The sequence below is a fragment of the Sus scrofa genome, chromosome 4, assembly GCF_054392235.1.
Source record: "Sus scrofa isolate SSC_HxYL_T2T_F1_AM1 chromosome 4, Sscrofa_HxYL_maternal_Yorkshire_Landrace_v2.0, whole genome shotgun sequence".
Taxonomy (NCBI): Eukaryota; Metazoa; Chordata; class Mammalia; order Artiodactyla; family Suidae; genus Sus; species Sus scrofa.
The window spans coordinates 76,444,197-76,462,114 of NC_139386.1; the positions used below are offsets into that span (position 1 = coordinate 76,444,197).

Below are 17,918 nucleotides of genomic sequence, written 5' to 3' on the forward strand. Positions count from 1 at the left end.
CCGTAGCTGAAGTTGCCTGGGTGGGTGTATGAATCCAGCTTCTCTCGTCCATCTCGGTGCCCTCTGCTCTCATGGAGACGATCCCCAGTTTCAGGGCCGCACTCTCGTCTGGGTGTTGAGCCTTCTTGCTTTTCTCTCTAGATGGACAAACTTGCATTCAGAGTCAGCTCACCTGTGCTGGGCCCTGCTCATATTACACATATTAGTGCTTATGGCTTTACAACCTGAATTATCCATCAGTACAAAGAATCCCCTTCCTGGAGTGATGTTTATGTCTTGCTCTCGAGGAGACAGCACAGTGCCGTGGACATGACTGCCTTTTTCAAATCCCAGCGCTGCCAGCTAATCCTGTGTCACCTTGGTCAGTTTCTTAAGCCCCTGGAGCCTCAGCCTCCTTGCCTAGAAAACTGGCGATGATGCTCTCGGCTTTGCACGACTGTTGCACTGATTCAATGAAAAGATGCGTACGAGGCACTTAGCCCAGGTACTGGCCAGAATAGCAACAAGGGGGATATTAGGGCAGCTTCTTCTAATGTCTTTTCCTAACCTGATCTTATTATTTTCATCACCTGGAACTCTCCATCTTTTTCACCCATCCAACATAAATATATTACCAAGATCCAATTTTATTCCCTGAAAGGGAACCTTTCTTTTGACTTCTGGGAGTATGCAGAGTGTATATTCGCAGTGACCTTGTTCTTTATCTTCCATTGCTCCTTATTAATCGGTGCATATTAGTCTAATCCCCATGGTCGAGCTGTAAGTGCCTGGAGGGCAGAAACCAGTTGTCTTCTTGCCTGTCTCTCACAGCCCTTAGCTGATGGAGGGGGGTTCAGGACTACAGAGCCCTTTGTTTGGTTATTGGCAGACACCGGCCTGCTCCTTGGGGTGGGGGATTTGAGGGGGCCCTTCCCCACCGGAGGTGTCCATCAGGGAGACGATAGAGCTCGAAAGTCATAGGAGAGGCACAGACAGGGAAGCTGCAGGTGGGTCAGTGGGCAGATAGCTCATGGCTGCTGAGACTCGGGAACGGCTTTTCAAGACAGGCAGGCTGTGTATCTGAAACTAATACAACATTGTGAGTTCACTGTACTCCAAGTAAATAAATAAACAAGGACAGGAAAGATCTGGACCTTTAAAGCTGGAAGAAAGGGGAGTTCCTGCTGTGGCTCAGCTGGTTAAGGACCCGATGTTGTCTTGTGAGGATGCGGGTTCCATCCCTGGCCCTGTTGAGTGTGTTAACCCTCTGGCAGGGATCCCATATCATGGCTGTGGCTTAGGCTGCAGCTGCAGCTCTGATTCGACTCCCGGCCCGGGAACTGCCATATGCCAGAGGTGCAACTGTAAAAAAGAAAAAAGAAAACAAGAAAAAAAAAAAAAAGCCAGTAGACAGGTGCATCTACCAAGGCACAGAGGCAAGCATTATAGGCCATATGTGAGGAACATTGAGTGATTTCAGCAACCAAGAGCATAGGATACTGTTAAAAGGTAAACCGACACATGTTAACATTTTCAAGAATTCAGGAGTTTCCCCCTTGTGGCTCAGCGGAAACAAATCTGAATAGCATCCATGAGGACGCAGGTTCCATCCCTGGCCTCACACAGTGGGTAAAGATCCAGTGTTGCCGTGAGCTATGGTGCAGGTCGCAGACGTGGCTCAGATCTGGCGTTGCTGTGGCTGTGGCGTAGGCTGGTGGCTACAGCTCCGATTCGACCCCTAGCCTGGGAACCTCCATGTGCCGCAGGCGCGGCCCTTAAAAGACCAAAAAAAATTTTTTTTCAAGAATTTATTTCAACAAATACAATTCAAGTCAGGCAGCACCAAACCAAAGGTGGTTAGCAACACTGACAGGAGCTAAGGGCCAGATCTTTATAGTGAAGGCACTGCAGCAAAACAAGGAAATAATTTGACTGGTTCCTGTATCTGGCAAAGCCTGGCTGACTGTTTGTCACAGGTTGTTCTGAAATTTCACTCTCTCAGATTTGAGTGCATTGGCTCGGGTTGAGGTTCTGGTTTTACCAAGGCGGCTACCCAGGCATTAGAGCTCTTCCATCCAATGGCTTCTTTGTTTAATTACCTTAACATACAGAATAAGGGTGGAAAGTTAGAGCTTGGGTTAACAGCTAAATCATGGAAGGCTTTGAATACAAACCAATGAGATCAGACCTGTGTTAGGAGGGTCTTCCGGAAGCTGTGGGTGAGTCCTGTGGGAGGGGGGCGGGGTGGGAAGAACAGCTAACAGACTGTCACGGGGGCCCATCCCAGAAGAGCTGGTGCTGGGATCCTGAAAAGAAAGGGAGAGTGGGGAGCAGATGTTGGAGATGCGACGGAGGCTGACTCTAATGTCTAGAGTGTGTGAGGCGGGGGAGGCGATTTTGCCAAGGACAGACTGTTTCGCGTGGTCTCGCCCCTGAGGGGCTGGGAAGCATCACTGCCCCTCCTCCCCTCATCACTGCTGTCAGCATCCTTCTCCGTGTCCCTCCTATTGTGTCTGTTTTGTGTTGTGTTACATTCTCATCCTTAATAAGCCTTCACTCGGGTTGCTGGGTCAGGCTAAGGACATCGTTAAAGAAAGAGTGGTTTTCATGAGAGAAATATGTCAATTAAATTAAAGCATTGTGCCATGCTTATAGTGAAAATAGCTCGATTATCTGACTAGGAGAGTCGGTTTATAAACTGAGGACAGAAGGACTGTAATATGAAATCTGGAAGTTTAATGCTGTTATCGTGGAAATACTATTAGCATGGAAACAGAAGCACACATACCAAGCATCACTCATGCGGGAAGCAATCTTTCAGAGCGTCTCAGCTTTTGAAAGAATAGCAGTTGGTGCGAAGTAGTTCTCAGGTATTAGCAATCGCACTGCTATTCCTCCAGCACTTTGCGATTCCTGCTAGCGTGCATGCGGGTTGTTTAGAGTCCAGAAGTTGAAAGAACATTGTAAATCAACTGTGCTTTAATGAAAAAAAAATTTTCTAAAAAAGATTCTGTCATTGCAAAACATAGCACAGCTTTTTTTTTAATCTGAGGATGAGCTTGCAGGTGTGCAGCCCTTTATCCCTATAAATCAAATGATCGTTTAAAATTAATAAATGCTTTCCGACGACAAAACTGACACATGCTCGCTCCTGCTACATAATTTGTGAAACACAGAGAAGCAGGATAAAGAGAGTAAACATCATTTCTGATCTCAAGACCCCCGAGCTATTGCCCAGGTGCTCCTCAGAGCTTGTACGTGTGTCTTCACAATAAGGACACACAAGTGATGACAGACGTTGTGCTTGCCGTGTGCCAAGCGTAGTTCTAGAGCTCTGCCTACATTCATGCCTCAACCCTCACAAACTATCCTGTGTAACTGGGATTATTAAAATCTATTTTTCCAGAGTTCCCATTGTGGCTTAGTGGTAATGATCCTGGCTAGTATCCATGAAGATGTGTGTTCGAACTGTGGCCTGGCTCAGTGGGTTGGGGATCCAGCATTGCCGTGAACTGGGGTGTAGGTCACAGAGGTGGCTCGGATCCCACATTGCTGTGGTGTAGGCTGGCAGCTGTAGCCCCAGTTCAGCCCCTAGCCTGGGATCTTCCATATGCCACATGTTCTGCCAAAAAAAAAAAAAAACAACAACAAAAACCTCTATTTTTCAGTGGAGGAGGCCAATGTATAAACATACTAAATAATGTCTCCAAGGTTACTCAGCTTCATAAGAGTTAGTTGATATTTGCATTAGTGCCCTGGGCCTGTTGTAACAAAGTACCACAACCTAGATGAATTAAAACAACAGAAATTGGAGTTCCTATTGCAGCTCAGCAGGGAGGAACCCAACATAGTGTCTATGAGGATGCGGGTTTGATCCCTGGCCTCGCCTAGTGGGTTAAGGTTCCGGCATTACCGTGAGCTGTGGTGTGGGTCGCAGACATGGCTCTGAACCCGAGTTGCTGTGGCTGTTGTATAGGCTGCCAGCTGCGGCTCCAATTCAACCTCTAGCCTGGGAACTTCCATATGCTGCAGGTGTGTCCATAAAAAGAAAAAAAAAAAAAAGACAACCAAAAACCCCAGAAATTTATTCTCTCACAGTTTAGACAACAGAAATCTGAATTCAAGGTACCTCAGGGTTGGCTCCTCCTGGAGGCACTGAGGGAGAAGCGGTTCCCCACCCCACTCCTGGCTTGGTGGCTGCGAGCTCTGCCGGCTGTGTCCTTGTAGGCACATCCTCCATCTCTGCCTCTGTGGTCACATCACCTCCTCCCCGCACCTTCTCTTCTTTGTAAAGGCACTTCCTGGATTCAGAGCCCAGCCTAACCCAGAATGATCTTGTCTCAAGATCTTGAACTTAATTACAACTGCAGAGGCCCTTTCTCCTTGTAAGGTTACATTCACATCTTCCAGGTGGACCACCATTCATCCCCTATAATGTTGGAACCAAGGTTCTGTCCCAGACAATCTGGCTTAAATGTCTGTGCTTGTTGCCTCGATGCCATGGACTCACTATATAGAGATTTTGGGGCTTTTTGAGTTTTGTCGTTGTTTCCAAAATTTGGATTGTGCTCTATTTCTAAGGTGAGCCCTTCGAAGGCTGCTTTTTGTTTCCAGACCACAAGGTAACAAGTTAGAGAAAGCAGCGGGGTAGCTCCATCTCTGGGGGTTTGTCTGCATCACCCCCGACAAGCTATGCTTTGTGGTGTGTAAGATGAGCTCATTAGAGGTCTTGAGCCAGAGCAGAATGAACTTGAGTCAATAGATAAAGATGCCACCGCTGGCAAGTAGGAATAAATGTGTTCCCACTATTATGTCGTTATCATTAATTATAATAATTTATAATAGTAGTTCCTGTGGTGGCTCAGTGGTAACGAACCCAACTAGTATCCATGAGGACTTGGGTTTGATCTCTGGACTTGCTCAGTGGATTAAGAATCCAGTGTTGCCATGAACTGTGGTGTAGGTTGCAGACATGGCTTGGATCCTGTGTTACTGAAGATGTGGTGTAGGCCAGTAGCTGCAACTCCAATTCGACCTGTAGCCTGGAAACTTCCATATGCCACATGTGAGCAAGAAGGAAGGAAGGAAGGAAATGGAAAGGCAAATATAACTAGTAGGAAACACTTACCCTTAGGATTTTTACGGCCCTCATGGAATCCAGCCGCTTGGATTACCTCCCAGATTTCTTGTGTAAAAAATTGTTTAATCAGTGGTTTACATTAGCCCATATTAGACCTAAACTATCTGAAAAACCACCAACCGGTAGTAACTTAGTTCCGCCTTTATAGGTACTGGTGCTCCATGAACGAACCAGTTCCCACACTCAAAGTTTCTCCAAATTTACAAGGAATTGAAATTAATAAATAGAATGCTAAGATTTTTCTCACATCAAGCATTCCTAAATCACTGGCTTTCTTATACCTATCATAATCTAGTGAAAAATGTCATTTTGTGGGAACTAAGAATGTTCTACTTAGTTGTTTTAATTACTTCCAGTATTTTAAGTAGGTTCTCCATTCTTGGCCGCTCAAAAAAACCATTGAGAATGACTTGTCATTGTCACACAGATTCTCTTAGAGATTTGAGATCACATCTGCTGGGAAGTTTTCACTTTTCTCAAACAAAGGCAAGCGCCGAGGGAGTGATGCCGGTGTGAGTTGGGCTAATGTGATACCACTTCCGGACACGGTCACCGCCATTGTTTATCTTTGCCCTTCGTGCCTCTGTGTTTTCCTTTCTCCTCTGTCATTTCTTATTCTCTACCATTCATCGAACATCTACTTATGCCAACCCTCTGCTCCCGGTGACCTCAACAATCAGATAGATACAAAGGCTCAAACCTGTTAAGTGGCTCACCCCAGGTCACACAGCGGTAAACAGCAGAGCCAAGACATTGAAATCTGCTTCCCGTTTTCTCTTCTACCACCTGCTCTCCTTGCCGGTCCCTTTTTTCCCTTGTTGTGTTCAGATGCACTTAGCAAAATGTACCGTCTTTCCTCTTTGTAAATCTGTATAGTGTCGTGGCATGAGGTGCATTCAGACTGTGCTCCCATCGCCAGCGTCCATCCACAGAATTCTCTCTTAGCATGGGAACTCTTGTACCCCTGAGCTCCATCATCCTAGCATCTGTGTGAACTTGACCACTCTCAGTGTCTCATAGAAGGGGAATCACACAATCTTTGTCCTTGTGCGAGTGGCTTGTTTCACTTAGATGATGGCCTAAGGTGTATCCATGTTGCAGAAGTTCCTTCTCCAAGGCAGAGCGACCTTCCATTGTGCGTGGGAACCACGTTTGCTATCCATTCATCTGTCAGTGGATGCTGGCGTTGCCTCCACCTTCTGGCTAAGAGGTGGAAAGCTGCCTTCATGCAGGTGAACTGCCTTTGTCTTTTGAGGGCCTCCTCCCTCATCTTCTGCCCATATTGTGGGCTTATCAGTGGGACCTCCAGACATTACTTCATCGCTCCAATAACACTATGATCGAGGAGGAAATGACCATCAAATTGTATAAGCTGTGGGTCATTTCACTTCTCTTTTCCTGTCATTTTTTTCCCCTTAACTTTGCCTTTCTTTTCAAGTTTGGTTTGGCACAGCAAGGAATACTTACTCTGTCCTTTGCTCCTGAGTCTATATATTTCTGTCCTTTGTTACATTTGGCCGAGACTCCAGTAGAACACTGAACTTTCAGAGGAACTGGATCAAAGAACCAAGCAACTCTTTTACTGAGTGCAAGACAGGAGGCTGGGGGTGTGTGAGAGAGCACACGAGGTGCGTGGGGGAGGGAGGGAACGGGGACCAGAAGTAAGAGGATTGGTTCCCAACTCCAAGGAACTTTGAACTTGCATCTGTTTGTTACTCTACTAGTTACTATAAATAATTTGCACATTTTATTGTCAGTCATTTACATGTCTGGGATGAAACTGTCTCCTAGCTCACTGCCCAGGACATTTGGCAATGACTGGGGACATTTTTGATCGTCACAACAGGTAGCAGAGCGCTACTAGCACCCAGTGGGTGGGGTCCAGAGATGCTGCTAGACGCCTCACAAAACACTGCACGGCCCCCACAACAGAGAATTATCTGGCAAAAACGTCAGTTGAAAAATGCTGCAATATGTAATATTACTTAATTTAATATTGATTAATCACCCAGTAATGAACATAAAAAGACAAATCATTTCCCTAAGGAACACTTCCTTATGATCATGCAACAAAATGATATCAAGCTAGCATTTTTCCTCCTATAGTTTTAATTGTTAGCTAATCCAGGAAGTAAAATTTTAAATATTTGAGAAAATGTTAACATCTAGAGAAAATTTCCTAGTAAAACTTTTATTTTAAAAGCATAGCCTAGCATTTAATATATTGGCAGTTAATACCTATTTGAAAAAGAAGAGAATATTAGCATAATTAATCAACTTTTTTAGGGTTTGAAAGGCACTGAATGTATGGTTGCCTCTTCTATATTTCTCTCTTGACTGCTTTATTTAGACTAATACCATATTTAGATATCTTATGAAGTAATACTGTAAGCCTTAAAAGATGTTTCACAGTATTCATTTAAAATATTCCATGGAGGAGTTGTGGCTCAGCAGGTTAAGAACCTGACATAGTATCCGCGAGGATGCGGGTTCGAACCCTGGCCTCACTTAGTGGATTAAGGATCCAGTGTTGCCATAAGCTGCCGCATGGGTCACAGATGCAGGCCGGATCTGGATCTGGCGTTGCAGTGGCTATGACGTAGGCCGGCAGCTGCAGCTCTGATTTGACCCCTAGCTCAGGAACTTCCATAAACTGCAGGTGCGGCTGTAAAAAGAAAGAAAGAAATGTTCGATGGATAACCCTTTTCATAGCAGATAACATTAGAAATATAAACAATCTTCCCTTCCATAAATGAAACTTTAACAAATGGAACAAGTTGAAAAGAGAATCATTTGGAGATGCACACACACCATGCCAGGCATCCTACAGGACAGAGAGATGTCTGAGACTCAGTTGTTGTGGGTAGGGCTACACCAGTCTCTGAAATGCCACTGAGGACACCATGGAGTCATTTTCTGGGAGGGCACCTTGGGAATGAGCCATTGGGTGCTTGCCCAGCTAAACAAACCTTGCCTGGGTTTGTACCAAAAATGTTTCCCCTGCATCAGCCCCCTGTTCTTTGTACTCCTTCAGAGTTAAGTACTAAAAATCGATATTCATGGTAGGGATCCTGAAATAATTCCTTCCTTCCTTCCTTCCTTCCTTCCTTCCTTTCTTTCTTTCTTTCTTTCTTTCTTTCTTTCTTTCTTTCTTTCTTTCTTTCTTTCTTTCTTTCTTTCTTTCTCTCTCTCTCTCTCTTTCCTTCCTTCTTTTTCTTTTTCTTTCTTTTTTTCTTCCTTCCTTTCTTTCTCTCTTTCTCTCTTCCATATGCACCTGTGGCATATGGAGGTACCCAGGCTAGGGGTCAAATCCGAGCTGCAGCTGTCCTCTACAGCAATACCAGATCCTTAACCCATGGAGTGAAGTCAGGGATCGAACCCGCATCCTCTTGGGTGCTAGTCTAAATCGTCTTCTTTACTCGCTAAGCCGTAATGGGAACTCCCTAAAATTCTTTCCTAATCACCTAGGAAAGTACACATCCTTGCTTGCTGTTCCACTTACCTGGCCATATGGCAAAGGTTATCTTGAGAATGCCTGCTTGAACTTAGATGTGGGTCAGACCTCAGGCATCTGAATCATAAGCTCCCATGCTTTTCTGTGCCAGGACCTGGGAAGAAGGCAAGGTGCTCATCTTCGACGACTCCTTTGAGCACGAGGTGTGGCAGGACGCCAAGTCTTTCCGGCTGATTTTCATCGTGGATGTGTGGCACCCGGAGCTGACACCCCAGCAGAGACTCAGCCTTCCTGCAATTTAGTCGTGCCGTCTCGGACACGCTGGAGAGGTTCCGACTCCTTGATGTGGACATAGACCTTCAAACACCATAGCCCTTAATTCCCTTGACTTGCAGCCTGAAAAATTTCTAAACCTCCTCTGGGATCGGAAGATGCTAAAGGGAATATTCGCCTTGCTGTAGTTCTTTTAGAAAAGACCTGCCGGTTTTCACCCAGGACAGCCCTAATCTGATGCCCGTATTCCAGGTGAACACATGATGCTTCTACCTTGCCAGCCAAAGATATTTTTTTCCACTGAAAGTAGGCAAAATCAACATAAATGAGAATATGTGTAGAGATTGTGAATAATTGCTTTAGTTTGCCATTTTTCTCTACAGTTATATTTTTCGAGGGTCGCTAGACCATTTTGTCATCACATACCACGACTGTTTTTGTTCATTTTAGTGACAGGCTGTATAAATGCTTGACTTCTAGCTGTAGCTTCCCTGGTGAACTCAGATTTCCATCTTTTAGTTATTTTTAGTAAAAGGCACTCATTTGAAAAAAGAAAATTCTACTTTCCTAATACAAAGGAGAAGGAAGTAATCACGCCAGTGTCTATGAACTGGACTGCTCCCTACCCATTGGGTCGATTTACTCTTTTGTCTTCATTGAGAGCCGGTGTCTTAATTTCTCTCCTCGCCATGTGAATTGTGGAAATACTGTCAAAATGGTATTTCTTTCTAAGAGGAACTTATTTTACACTGAAAAGGGACTTGGAATCATTCTATGTTGAGTTATAAAAATGACACGTGTAAACATTTTTTTCATGCCAAGTATAGGCATTGGGGGCAAACATGTAAAATTTCTCCAAGTGGAAATTTTCTCTCGGGATCAGGTAGCTAGGGGCTGCTTGGACATCTGCCTTGTGACCTCTGTCATCTGTGAAACGGGGCTGGTATCCAGAGTGTCTTCTGCTGTTTATCCCTGTGAGTGACGAGGCCCTTGAGAGGGTTTCCCATCACAGTTCTATAAAAATATGAGGGATAGAGAGCAGAAGACCAAGAATGCTGGACTCTGTGTCCTGGGTGTAGCGTGTCAACATTGCTTTCCTCTTTGAAATCACTTGGAAGACGCTTACATCTCCCTGCCTTGAGAAACTGCTGCCACTTAAACATCACCTTGAGATGGCAATTATTATTGATAATTTAACTGTACTGTTACCCACAGCATAGAAGTAACTATTGCCTACTCGTTCCAAAGAGGATCATGTTATTAATTTAGTAGCACATCAAGGCGTTCAATTTCAAGATTTTTTAAATCAGAGCTAACTAGGAATGTTAGCTATAAGAATGTAATAATATTTATGCACTGAATTTTAAGCCAATATGAACAAAAGTGCTGGAAATGACATATAGGTTACCAGACTTCATTCACAGGTAGGAAGAAAACCACTTGTGCTTCCGTTTCCATTGAAGGACAAAGAGGGATGCTTGCTTTTATTTTTATTTTTATTTTTATTTTTTTAAGGGCCGCAACTCGTGGCATGTAGAGGTTCCCGGGCTAGGGGTCGAATTGGAGCTGCAGTTGCTGGCCTACACCACAGCAACTCAGGATCCAAGCTATGTCTTCAACCTACACCACAGCTCACGGCAAAGCCAGATCCTTAACCCACTGAGTGGGGCCAGGGACCGAACCTGAGTCCTCATGGATACTAGTCGAGTTCATTAACTGCTGAGCCACAACAGGAACTCCAAAGATGCTTTCTGTATCTCATTTAAGAAACAGTTCTTTAAAATTGAAATGGACCCCTTTTGCTTGTCCTTAAGGACATTAGCTTCCAGTAGAAGAGTTAGCACAGTATTTGTCTTGTCCCCTCTGTTTTGCCAATATTGAAAAATCCCACTAAAATAGATGAAGAAGCAAGTGAGGAAAAATATCAAAATTCATTACCAAAGCCCAGAAAAAAGGCAGACTCTTGCAAGATAAAAAGTCATGTGTGTCCTTCAGTATTTATTGAACAGAAGAAATGACTGACAAAGGACAATACAATCCAGTGCTCATATGGTAACATTCATGTCACTTACTGAATTTGGTTCTTGTATGTATATTGCATACACATAAGGAAATTCAAAGTGTAAGTTGTCACTGTTGAACCATCACCTTTTACATTCGTTTAATGAAATCATGGAATAGAGTAAAAACTAGCTCTTAACTTAGTAATAATTATAATATGGTATTTAAAATCAGGTCACTACAGTAGGATTCTAAATATTGCCGATTGAAAAGCCAAAATTATTAGTACTGTTGCAAAACGTTGGCCATAATTGACTCCAATAGCATTTTAAATACTTGGATCCCACACCTATTTTATAAACTCGAGTTATAAAATGGGTTTTCTAATTTGCTTGAATGCTTCATTTTTCTACCCTATACAGTGGTATTTGAGAAAAGTTATTTCTGTCACTGCATTGGTAGAATCATCTCAATGTTAATATTTTGTTATTGGACATGTCTACACAAAATGGATTGGTTTTGTTTATACTGTGATACAGTTGGTTGAGAAATATTTTAAATTGTTTTAATTTTATTTCAAGGGTAGAATACAAAAATCTCTTCTGTTATTATTTTCTGTCAGTAGAAAAAAAATTAAAACACCAGATCTGTTGAGAAGGAGATGTGATAAATGATAAAGATGGATAAGAACGTCTAATGAGAATGATTACGGCCAGTCGAATCACCTCTTTCCTTTGAATTTTTTTAGCTAACGGATAACCTTCCCCCATACTTAAAAGTATAAAATCATATTTTACTGCTCATTATCAACTAAAATATTTTTCATTTGACATTGAGCACCCACTGGTCCTACTCATGAAGGCCCATGTCATGCAGATGGCTGGGAGAGTAAGAGAGCGCTAAAAACATACAACCGGTTTTGGGAAACAGGGCACAAGTCAGGATCATACCCCGTGATATCTGTTTATTTTTATCTAATTTCCTTTGAATGGACAGTTGGGGACTCCATTTCTAAGGATAATAAACAAAGAAATAAAATGATCTTTGGCATTTCATCCTGCATTCCTGGTCTTCTCTTATTTTCAGTGTTTGTGTACACAGCCATCCTGAAGGGTCTTCATCCATGGTTAACACCCGCCCTCCCAGCAACAGCCAGACCCTTTCTCCACACCTTTAACTGGTTGCAGGAGGAGTTGGGGGGGATGCGTGGGGGTTGTTTAATGCTTTTGTAGCACTTCTCTTTGCTGTAGTGACCCAAATGAGGCAACTTGAATGGATTCATTAATCACTGACATGTTTTCTCAATGAGAACCCCCCCCCCACCAGCACAGGACACGTATTTCCCCTGGGGAGTCACATTGCTAAGATGCACTAGTCATATTTCAAATGGTGCGTCTTTGTTTAAAATCTGCTCATGATAATCATCTGGCGGCCTGACCAAAGATGTCACATCAAATCATTTTTGCAGGATATCAAAATAAACCAAGTCTGCAAATAGCCAGACCTAACAAGAACATACTCTCAGGCTGAATAATTTGAAATTTGATGCTGGTGATGAGGTCAAAGAAAATAGTTCAATATAGAAATGGAAATTACTGGAGACGCTATTGTCTTGGGGCTTTGCTCTACATTAAACTTGACAATTGTGTCTGCACAGTTTAATTCCTACGTATCTACTTGGAAATGTACTCAGTCTTAAATTGCAAAAACTAGAGAGGATCTCTGCAATGCCTCAGAAAAATCCTTGTCCTAATGAAGTGTGTGCATCAAATTGAGTTTGTCTCTTTTCGATCCATTTAACACCATAAATATGGGGCAGAGTGTGAATCTTGTTCACATAATGGCCTTACTTCATCCTCCAGTTCCCTCATTGGAAAAAAAAAAAAAATCTCTCAAGTCTTCGTTCAACTTTGGCTGCTCAGACCAATGGCTGGTGACAGTCATTACTGGGTGGCAGGAGTGGAGGCCCTTGGGTCGAGCCGAACGCATGTGTTGTGGGGTCAGTTGCACATGAGCTTCCTGGTGGCTCATGCCACTGAGGGCTGGCAATGCGCAGGAGCACAGGGTGGCTCGGGGTTCAGTCCAGAGCTAGGAGAGGCTGGGTGTTCTCATTCTCTCCCTTCTCCTCGTGTTTCAGGGTCCCAGCTTCCACCACCGACTGAGATCTAGTAACAGGGGAAGGAAAAAGATAGGATGACAGACAGTTCATGGTGGCCACGGTTTTGGATCCTCGGAGGGGATTCAGACTTTATGTTCCCCTTATAACCAAGACACTCAAAAGGACTATAATGTCTCCCCCCTTCTGTATCTCTGTTTTCCTTGCTTTTGTGTCTTCTTCACAACGTTTTTATGGATGAAGCATCTTGGAATCTTCTTTGCAAGAATCTCTTTTCTCAACGGAACAAACCCATGTTTTTCCACTAATCTGCCCCTGGTTTAACATTCTGTGGATCTTGAGATGTATAAAGTCCAATGAATTTTGTTGGATCTTTAATGTTTTAAAATACTTTTTGGAGCCTTTCTTTCTCAAGATCATAGGAAACTATCAGATATGATGTTAAGACTGTGAGGTTTGGGGGAGTTCCTTGGTGGCTTGGCAGGCTAAGGATTTGGCCTTGTCACTGCTGTGGCTCAGGTTTGATCCCTGGCCCAGGAACTTATGCATGCTGTGAGAATGGCAAAGTAAATAAATAAATAAATAAATAAAACTTTTAAAAAGGCCATGAGATTTGGAATCAGATAACAGATGTAGATTCAACCCCTTACTGACTGACTTATGTAACATAATTCCATTTACCTGATTACGCATCAACATTTGATATAAGTAGCACACTATATCATGAAGTAGAAGTATTTAAAATTCATTGGAAAAACAGAAAGCATGTGTTGCTTTTTTAAAAAAATCCACTATCAATAAAGTGCAGAGAAGTGCTCCCTGGTGGTGCAGTGGGTTAAGGACGTGGCGTGGTCACTGCTGTGTATCTGATTGCAGCTGTGGTGAAGGTTTGAGCCCTAGCCTGGTATTTTCCACATGCCAGAGGCACAGTCAAAAAAAAAAATTTTTTTTTTTTAAAACACAGAAGCACAGAGAAACACCTTTTTAAATTCTTGCCGTCAGTCCACTTAGCTGAGTCTAAGTACTCTCTGGGAAAACTGAACAACTGGGTCACTGATAAAAAATATCTCCATCGCGAGTTTCTGTCGTGGCTCAGTGGTTAATGAATCTGACTAGCATAAGGACGCAGGTTCGATCCCTGGCCTTGCTCAGTGGGTTGAGGATCCAGCATGGCTGTAAGCTGTGGTGTAGGTAGTAGACATGGCTCAGATCCTGTGTTGCTGTGGTTGTGGCATAGACCAGCAGCTGTAGCTCTGATTGGACCCCTAACCTGGGAATCTCCACATGCCAAGAGTGGGTCTGGAAAAAGAAAAAAAAAAATCACTTGTAAACAGAGGGTTTGGGAGTGTTCACTAACCATGGAAGAGCCACTTGCTTTTGCAAATTTGTTGCTCTCTTTGGTAGCTGATCACCCCCATCAGTGGCTTTGCCTTCTCACTAGATCAACACTTCTGCTAAAAGAAACATTTCAGACTTTTCTCTTGGGTTCTCTTTCCAACACTGAAAGCCAGTTTAACCCCAAGGGAAAGCAGGGGAGTTTGGGGGGATTTCTTGGAGCTATTTCAGGCACCATTATCTCAGTGGTGTAGCAGATGCCCTAATAGAGGCTTCATTCTTGCCTTAGTGGTCACTTTGTTTTCCTGCTATTATATCTCCTCTCTGTCTGTCTCTTTCTCTCTGTCTCTCTCCCATTCCCTCTCTCTTTCTTCTTTCTACCTCCTCCTTTTCCTCTCCAAAATTTGGAACTTTCCCCGATGCATGTCATCAAACATCTATAGCCATAGTTTAATTTTTACTGATTCCAAAGGCAATTAAATTCCAAAAAGAGTAAGATGAAGATAGAAAATGTTCACCATAAGCCAGTCAATTCTACACAGACTTACAGTTGGACTAAGTTTTATTCGTGGTCAGAGGTTTATTTCCAAAGCCCTGTTTAGCTGCCTTATCCCAATAGCTATCTTCTTACTAATGAACTGCTATTGCCTGGCTTGGGCTTCATGGACCGTAAATAAGGGCACAGGAACCCCAGGCAAGAGTCACAGAAGGCCAGGGCTGGAAGGAGCCTCAGAGGCAAATTAGTCAAACCCTCATTCAGTGCAGGTCCTCCCCCTTCCTTTTCCGGGATCTCGTCATTTCATCCGGAACTATTCAGTGGTTCTGATTTTATTTTATTTTATTTTATTTCATTTCATTTTATTTTATTTTATTTCATTTTATTTTATTTTATTTACTTTTTGCCCTTTTTGGGGGCCACACCTGCAGCATATGGAAGTTCCCAAGCTAGGGATAGAATGGAAGCTGTAGCTGCCAGCCTATACCACAGCCACAGCAACGTGGGCCCTGAGCCTCGTCTGCAACCTACACCACAGCTCACGGCAACGCCAGATCCTTAACCCACCGAGCAAGGCCAGGGATCGAACCGGCATCCTCATGCATGCTAGGTCAGATATGTTTCCGCTGAGCCACGATGGGAACTCCCTGATTTTATTTCTTACAGTCAGTGATAGGCTTGGTTTTGTGGAATAGTGTAGAACTCTGTGTCTAATACCCTAGTGAGCCTGTAGAAGAACTTCTAAACAAAAAGTGTTTGTTTTTTTTTTTTCTCTTAATTCTTCTAAGTAATTCTATTCAGTCTCTTTTTCTCCCTGTAAGTTAAATTATCAAGGAAATTCCCTCAGGAGCTCCTGCCTGGCTTGAATGATGGCACTGGCTTTGTAAGCTTGGACCAACTCCACCCCCTTGTGTGTAAAGTGGGAGCACGCTGGTGCCTGCATCACAGGAGTAGTGAGAATTAGATGAATTAAGGCATGTAAAGCGTTTAGCCCAGTGTCAGCTAGCATATGTTTTCGTTCCTTTTTAGCTTTTATTATTCGTCTCCACGTGCAGATAAGAAAATTAAGGTCTGGAATATTTAGCTCATTTACACACAGAGTCAAGAAGCATGAATTCAACTCAAAGTTCCCATAGCCTCAGTGTTACACGTATAAGAGAGAAGTATAAACTCATGTGTGTCATGTCAACTGACACCCACTGAAGACTAAGATTGGACAATGGATAAAACTAACATTTTAAAAATTCAAAATAAGTGATGAGACTATTCCACATGCAAGCTAACCTTATTATTTTACCTTATATCTTATACTTTTGAGACGTAACACAGAAATTTCACCCCTAATTACGGGTGGCCACTGAGGACTTAAAAATGGGCCAGTCTGAGTTGAGATGGGCTGTAAAGACAACGGCTACATTGAATTTCAAAGATAGTATTTTAAAAAAAGAACGTGAAATATCTCATCAACACTTTCTTTAAAAATTACGTTTTAAAATTATTATTTTTAGGCACATTGGTTTAAATAAAACATTATTCAAATTAATTTCATGTTTCTCTTCACATTTGTAATGTGGCTACGAGACAACTTAAAATTCCATATATATGGCTCACACTGTATTTCTAAAGGACGGCAGTGGTCTAAGCCCTCATTCCCTCCATCATGCTTGTGGCTGAGCCAGAGTAATGTACTAATCCTCGTTTAGAAATTCATAGTCATCCCAAAGGACCGCAGCAACATCACCAAGTGTCATTGCCAATATCCACTGTGCTGAGTTATCTTCCATGTGTTAACTCATTAAATCCTCACACTGACGCACATAAAGCCCCAGATGACATGAGAGCCGTTTGCTGAGTATCACTGTTGTTCCTTGAATTCTAAACAGAAAGAAACTCCATTTGTTTAGCCTCATTAATTTGTTATCATTTAGATGAGGGTCAACAAACACCCTTATTTTATCTCTGACACAAAAGACTTTAGGAAGATATTTAAACTGCTTGAAGAGAAATAACTTCTTTCCAAAGAAAATAGAAAAATGAATATTAACTCTGTGTTATGACTACAGATGTTTTTTGCTGTTCATTGTAAGGGCCCTTAGAAGGTGAGCTGATGGAAGAGAACTAGCCTGGGAATTAAATGCATCTTCTCGTTCCTTGTGTCACTAACTTGTCAGAGGACTGCATGGAGCCCCTCACTCAGCTTCTATGATCTCACTTTCTTCAACTGCAAAATGATGATTTCGGACAAAGTGATATTTTTGGCCCCAAGATTTCGTGAAGTTACCAGACTGGTTTGTTTATTTATTTATGTATTTATTTAGTCTCTTTTTTTTTCTTTTTTTTTTTCTTTTTGCCTTTTCTAGGGCCGCTCACACGGCATGTGGAGGTTCCCAGGCTAGGGGTGTAATCGGAGCTGTAGCCACCGGCCTACGCCAGAGCCACAGCAACTCGGGATCTGAGCCACATCTGCGACCTACACCACAGCTCAGGACAACGCCGGATCCCTAACCCGCTGAGCAAGGGCAGGGATCGAACCCACAACCTCATGGTTCCTAGTTGGATTCGTTAACCACTGCACCACAACGGGAACGCCTACCAAGCTGGTTTAAATCAACTGTTTGTTCTTGAAATGATTGGACTTCGGTTTTCAAAGTTATTTCAGACTTTAAGCTAATTCACTGAAATATCTAAGTACCTCTCAACCACAGCATTTGTTTTACCTCCTTCTAGAAAAGCATCACAATACTAAAAATGACAAAATTTAGCCAGACATGGAAAGTCTTTCCTGAAACTTGCATATGCCCAATACCTTTAGATTCTATGAGTCAAAAATATTTACATTTCAAAAATATTTTTGCTTCCATAAAATTTCCAAATGTGGAATTTGAAGCTGCAAGGTGCTACTTGACAACTATTTCTCTGTCATTGCACAGTTTCTGTTAAAAATAATGTATTGCTACATGTGATCCATCCTCAGGTCAGGGTTTCCTGCTACTGAGAGTTGCTCCATCAGATCTAAAGTCACCAAGGGTGTCCCAGAGTGAACAAAATTTCCACTCAGCTCTCAGTAAATCTTGTTTGTCCCTCTGAAATAAGTTTGAAAATGTTTCAGAAAAGAAGATTTCAA

General features: G+C 42.8%; 2 protein-coding genes across 20 annotated transcripts in view; one reads left to right on the forward strand and one right to left on the reverse strand.

Annotated features, from left to right (window-relative positions):
* Positions 1-11,902, forward strand: part of ASPH (aspartate beta-hydroxylase) — a 203,362-nt gene extending 191,460 nt beyond the window's left edge. For all 18 annotated transcript variants that reach the window (XM_021089316.2, XM_021089323.2, XM_021089329.2 and 15 more), the window contains one exon: positions 8,725-11,902. In XM_021089316.2, the coding sequence (XP_020944975.2) occupies positions 8,725-8,875 (151 nt within the window). In that variant the 3' untranslated portion in view covers positions 8,876-11,902. The remainder of the gene's footprint in view (positions 1-8,724) is intronic.
* CLVS1 (clavesin 1) overlaps positions 10,825-17,918 on the reverse strand; it is a 151,275-nt gene continuing 144,181 nt past the window's right edge. For both annotated transcript variants that reach the window (XM_001927833.7, XM_013996738.3), the window contains one exon: positions 10,825-13,012. In XM_001927833.7, the coding sequence (XP_001927868.3) occupies positions 12,925-13,012 (88 nt within the window). In that variant the 3' untranslated portion in view covers positions 10,825-12,924. The remainder of the gene's footprint in view (positions 13,013-17,918) is intronic.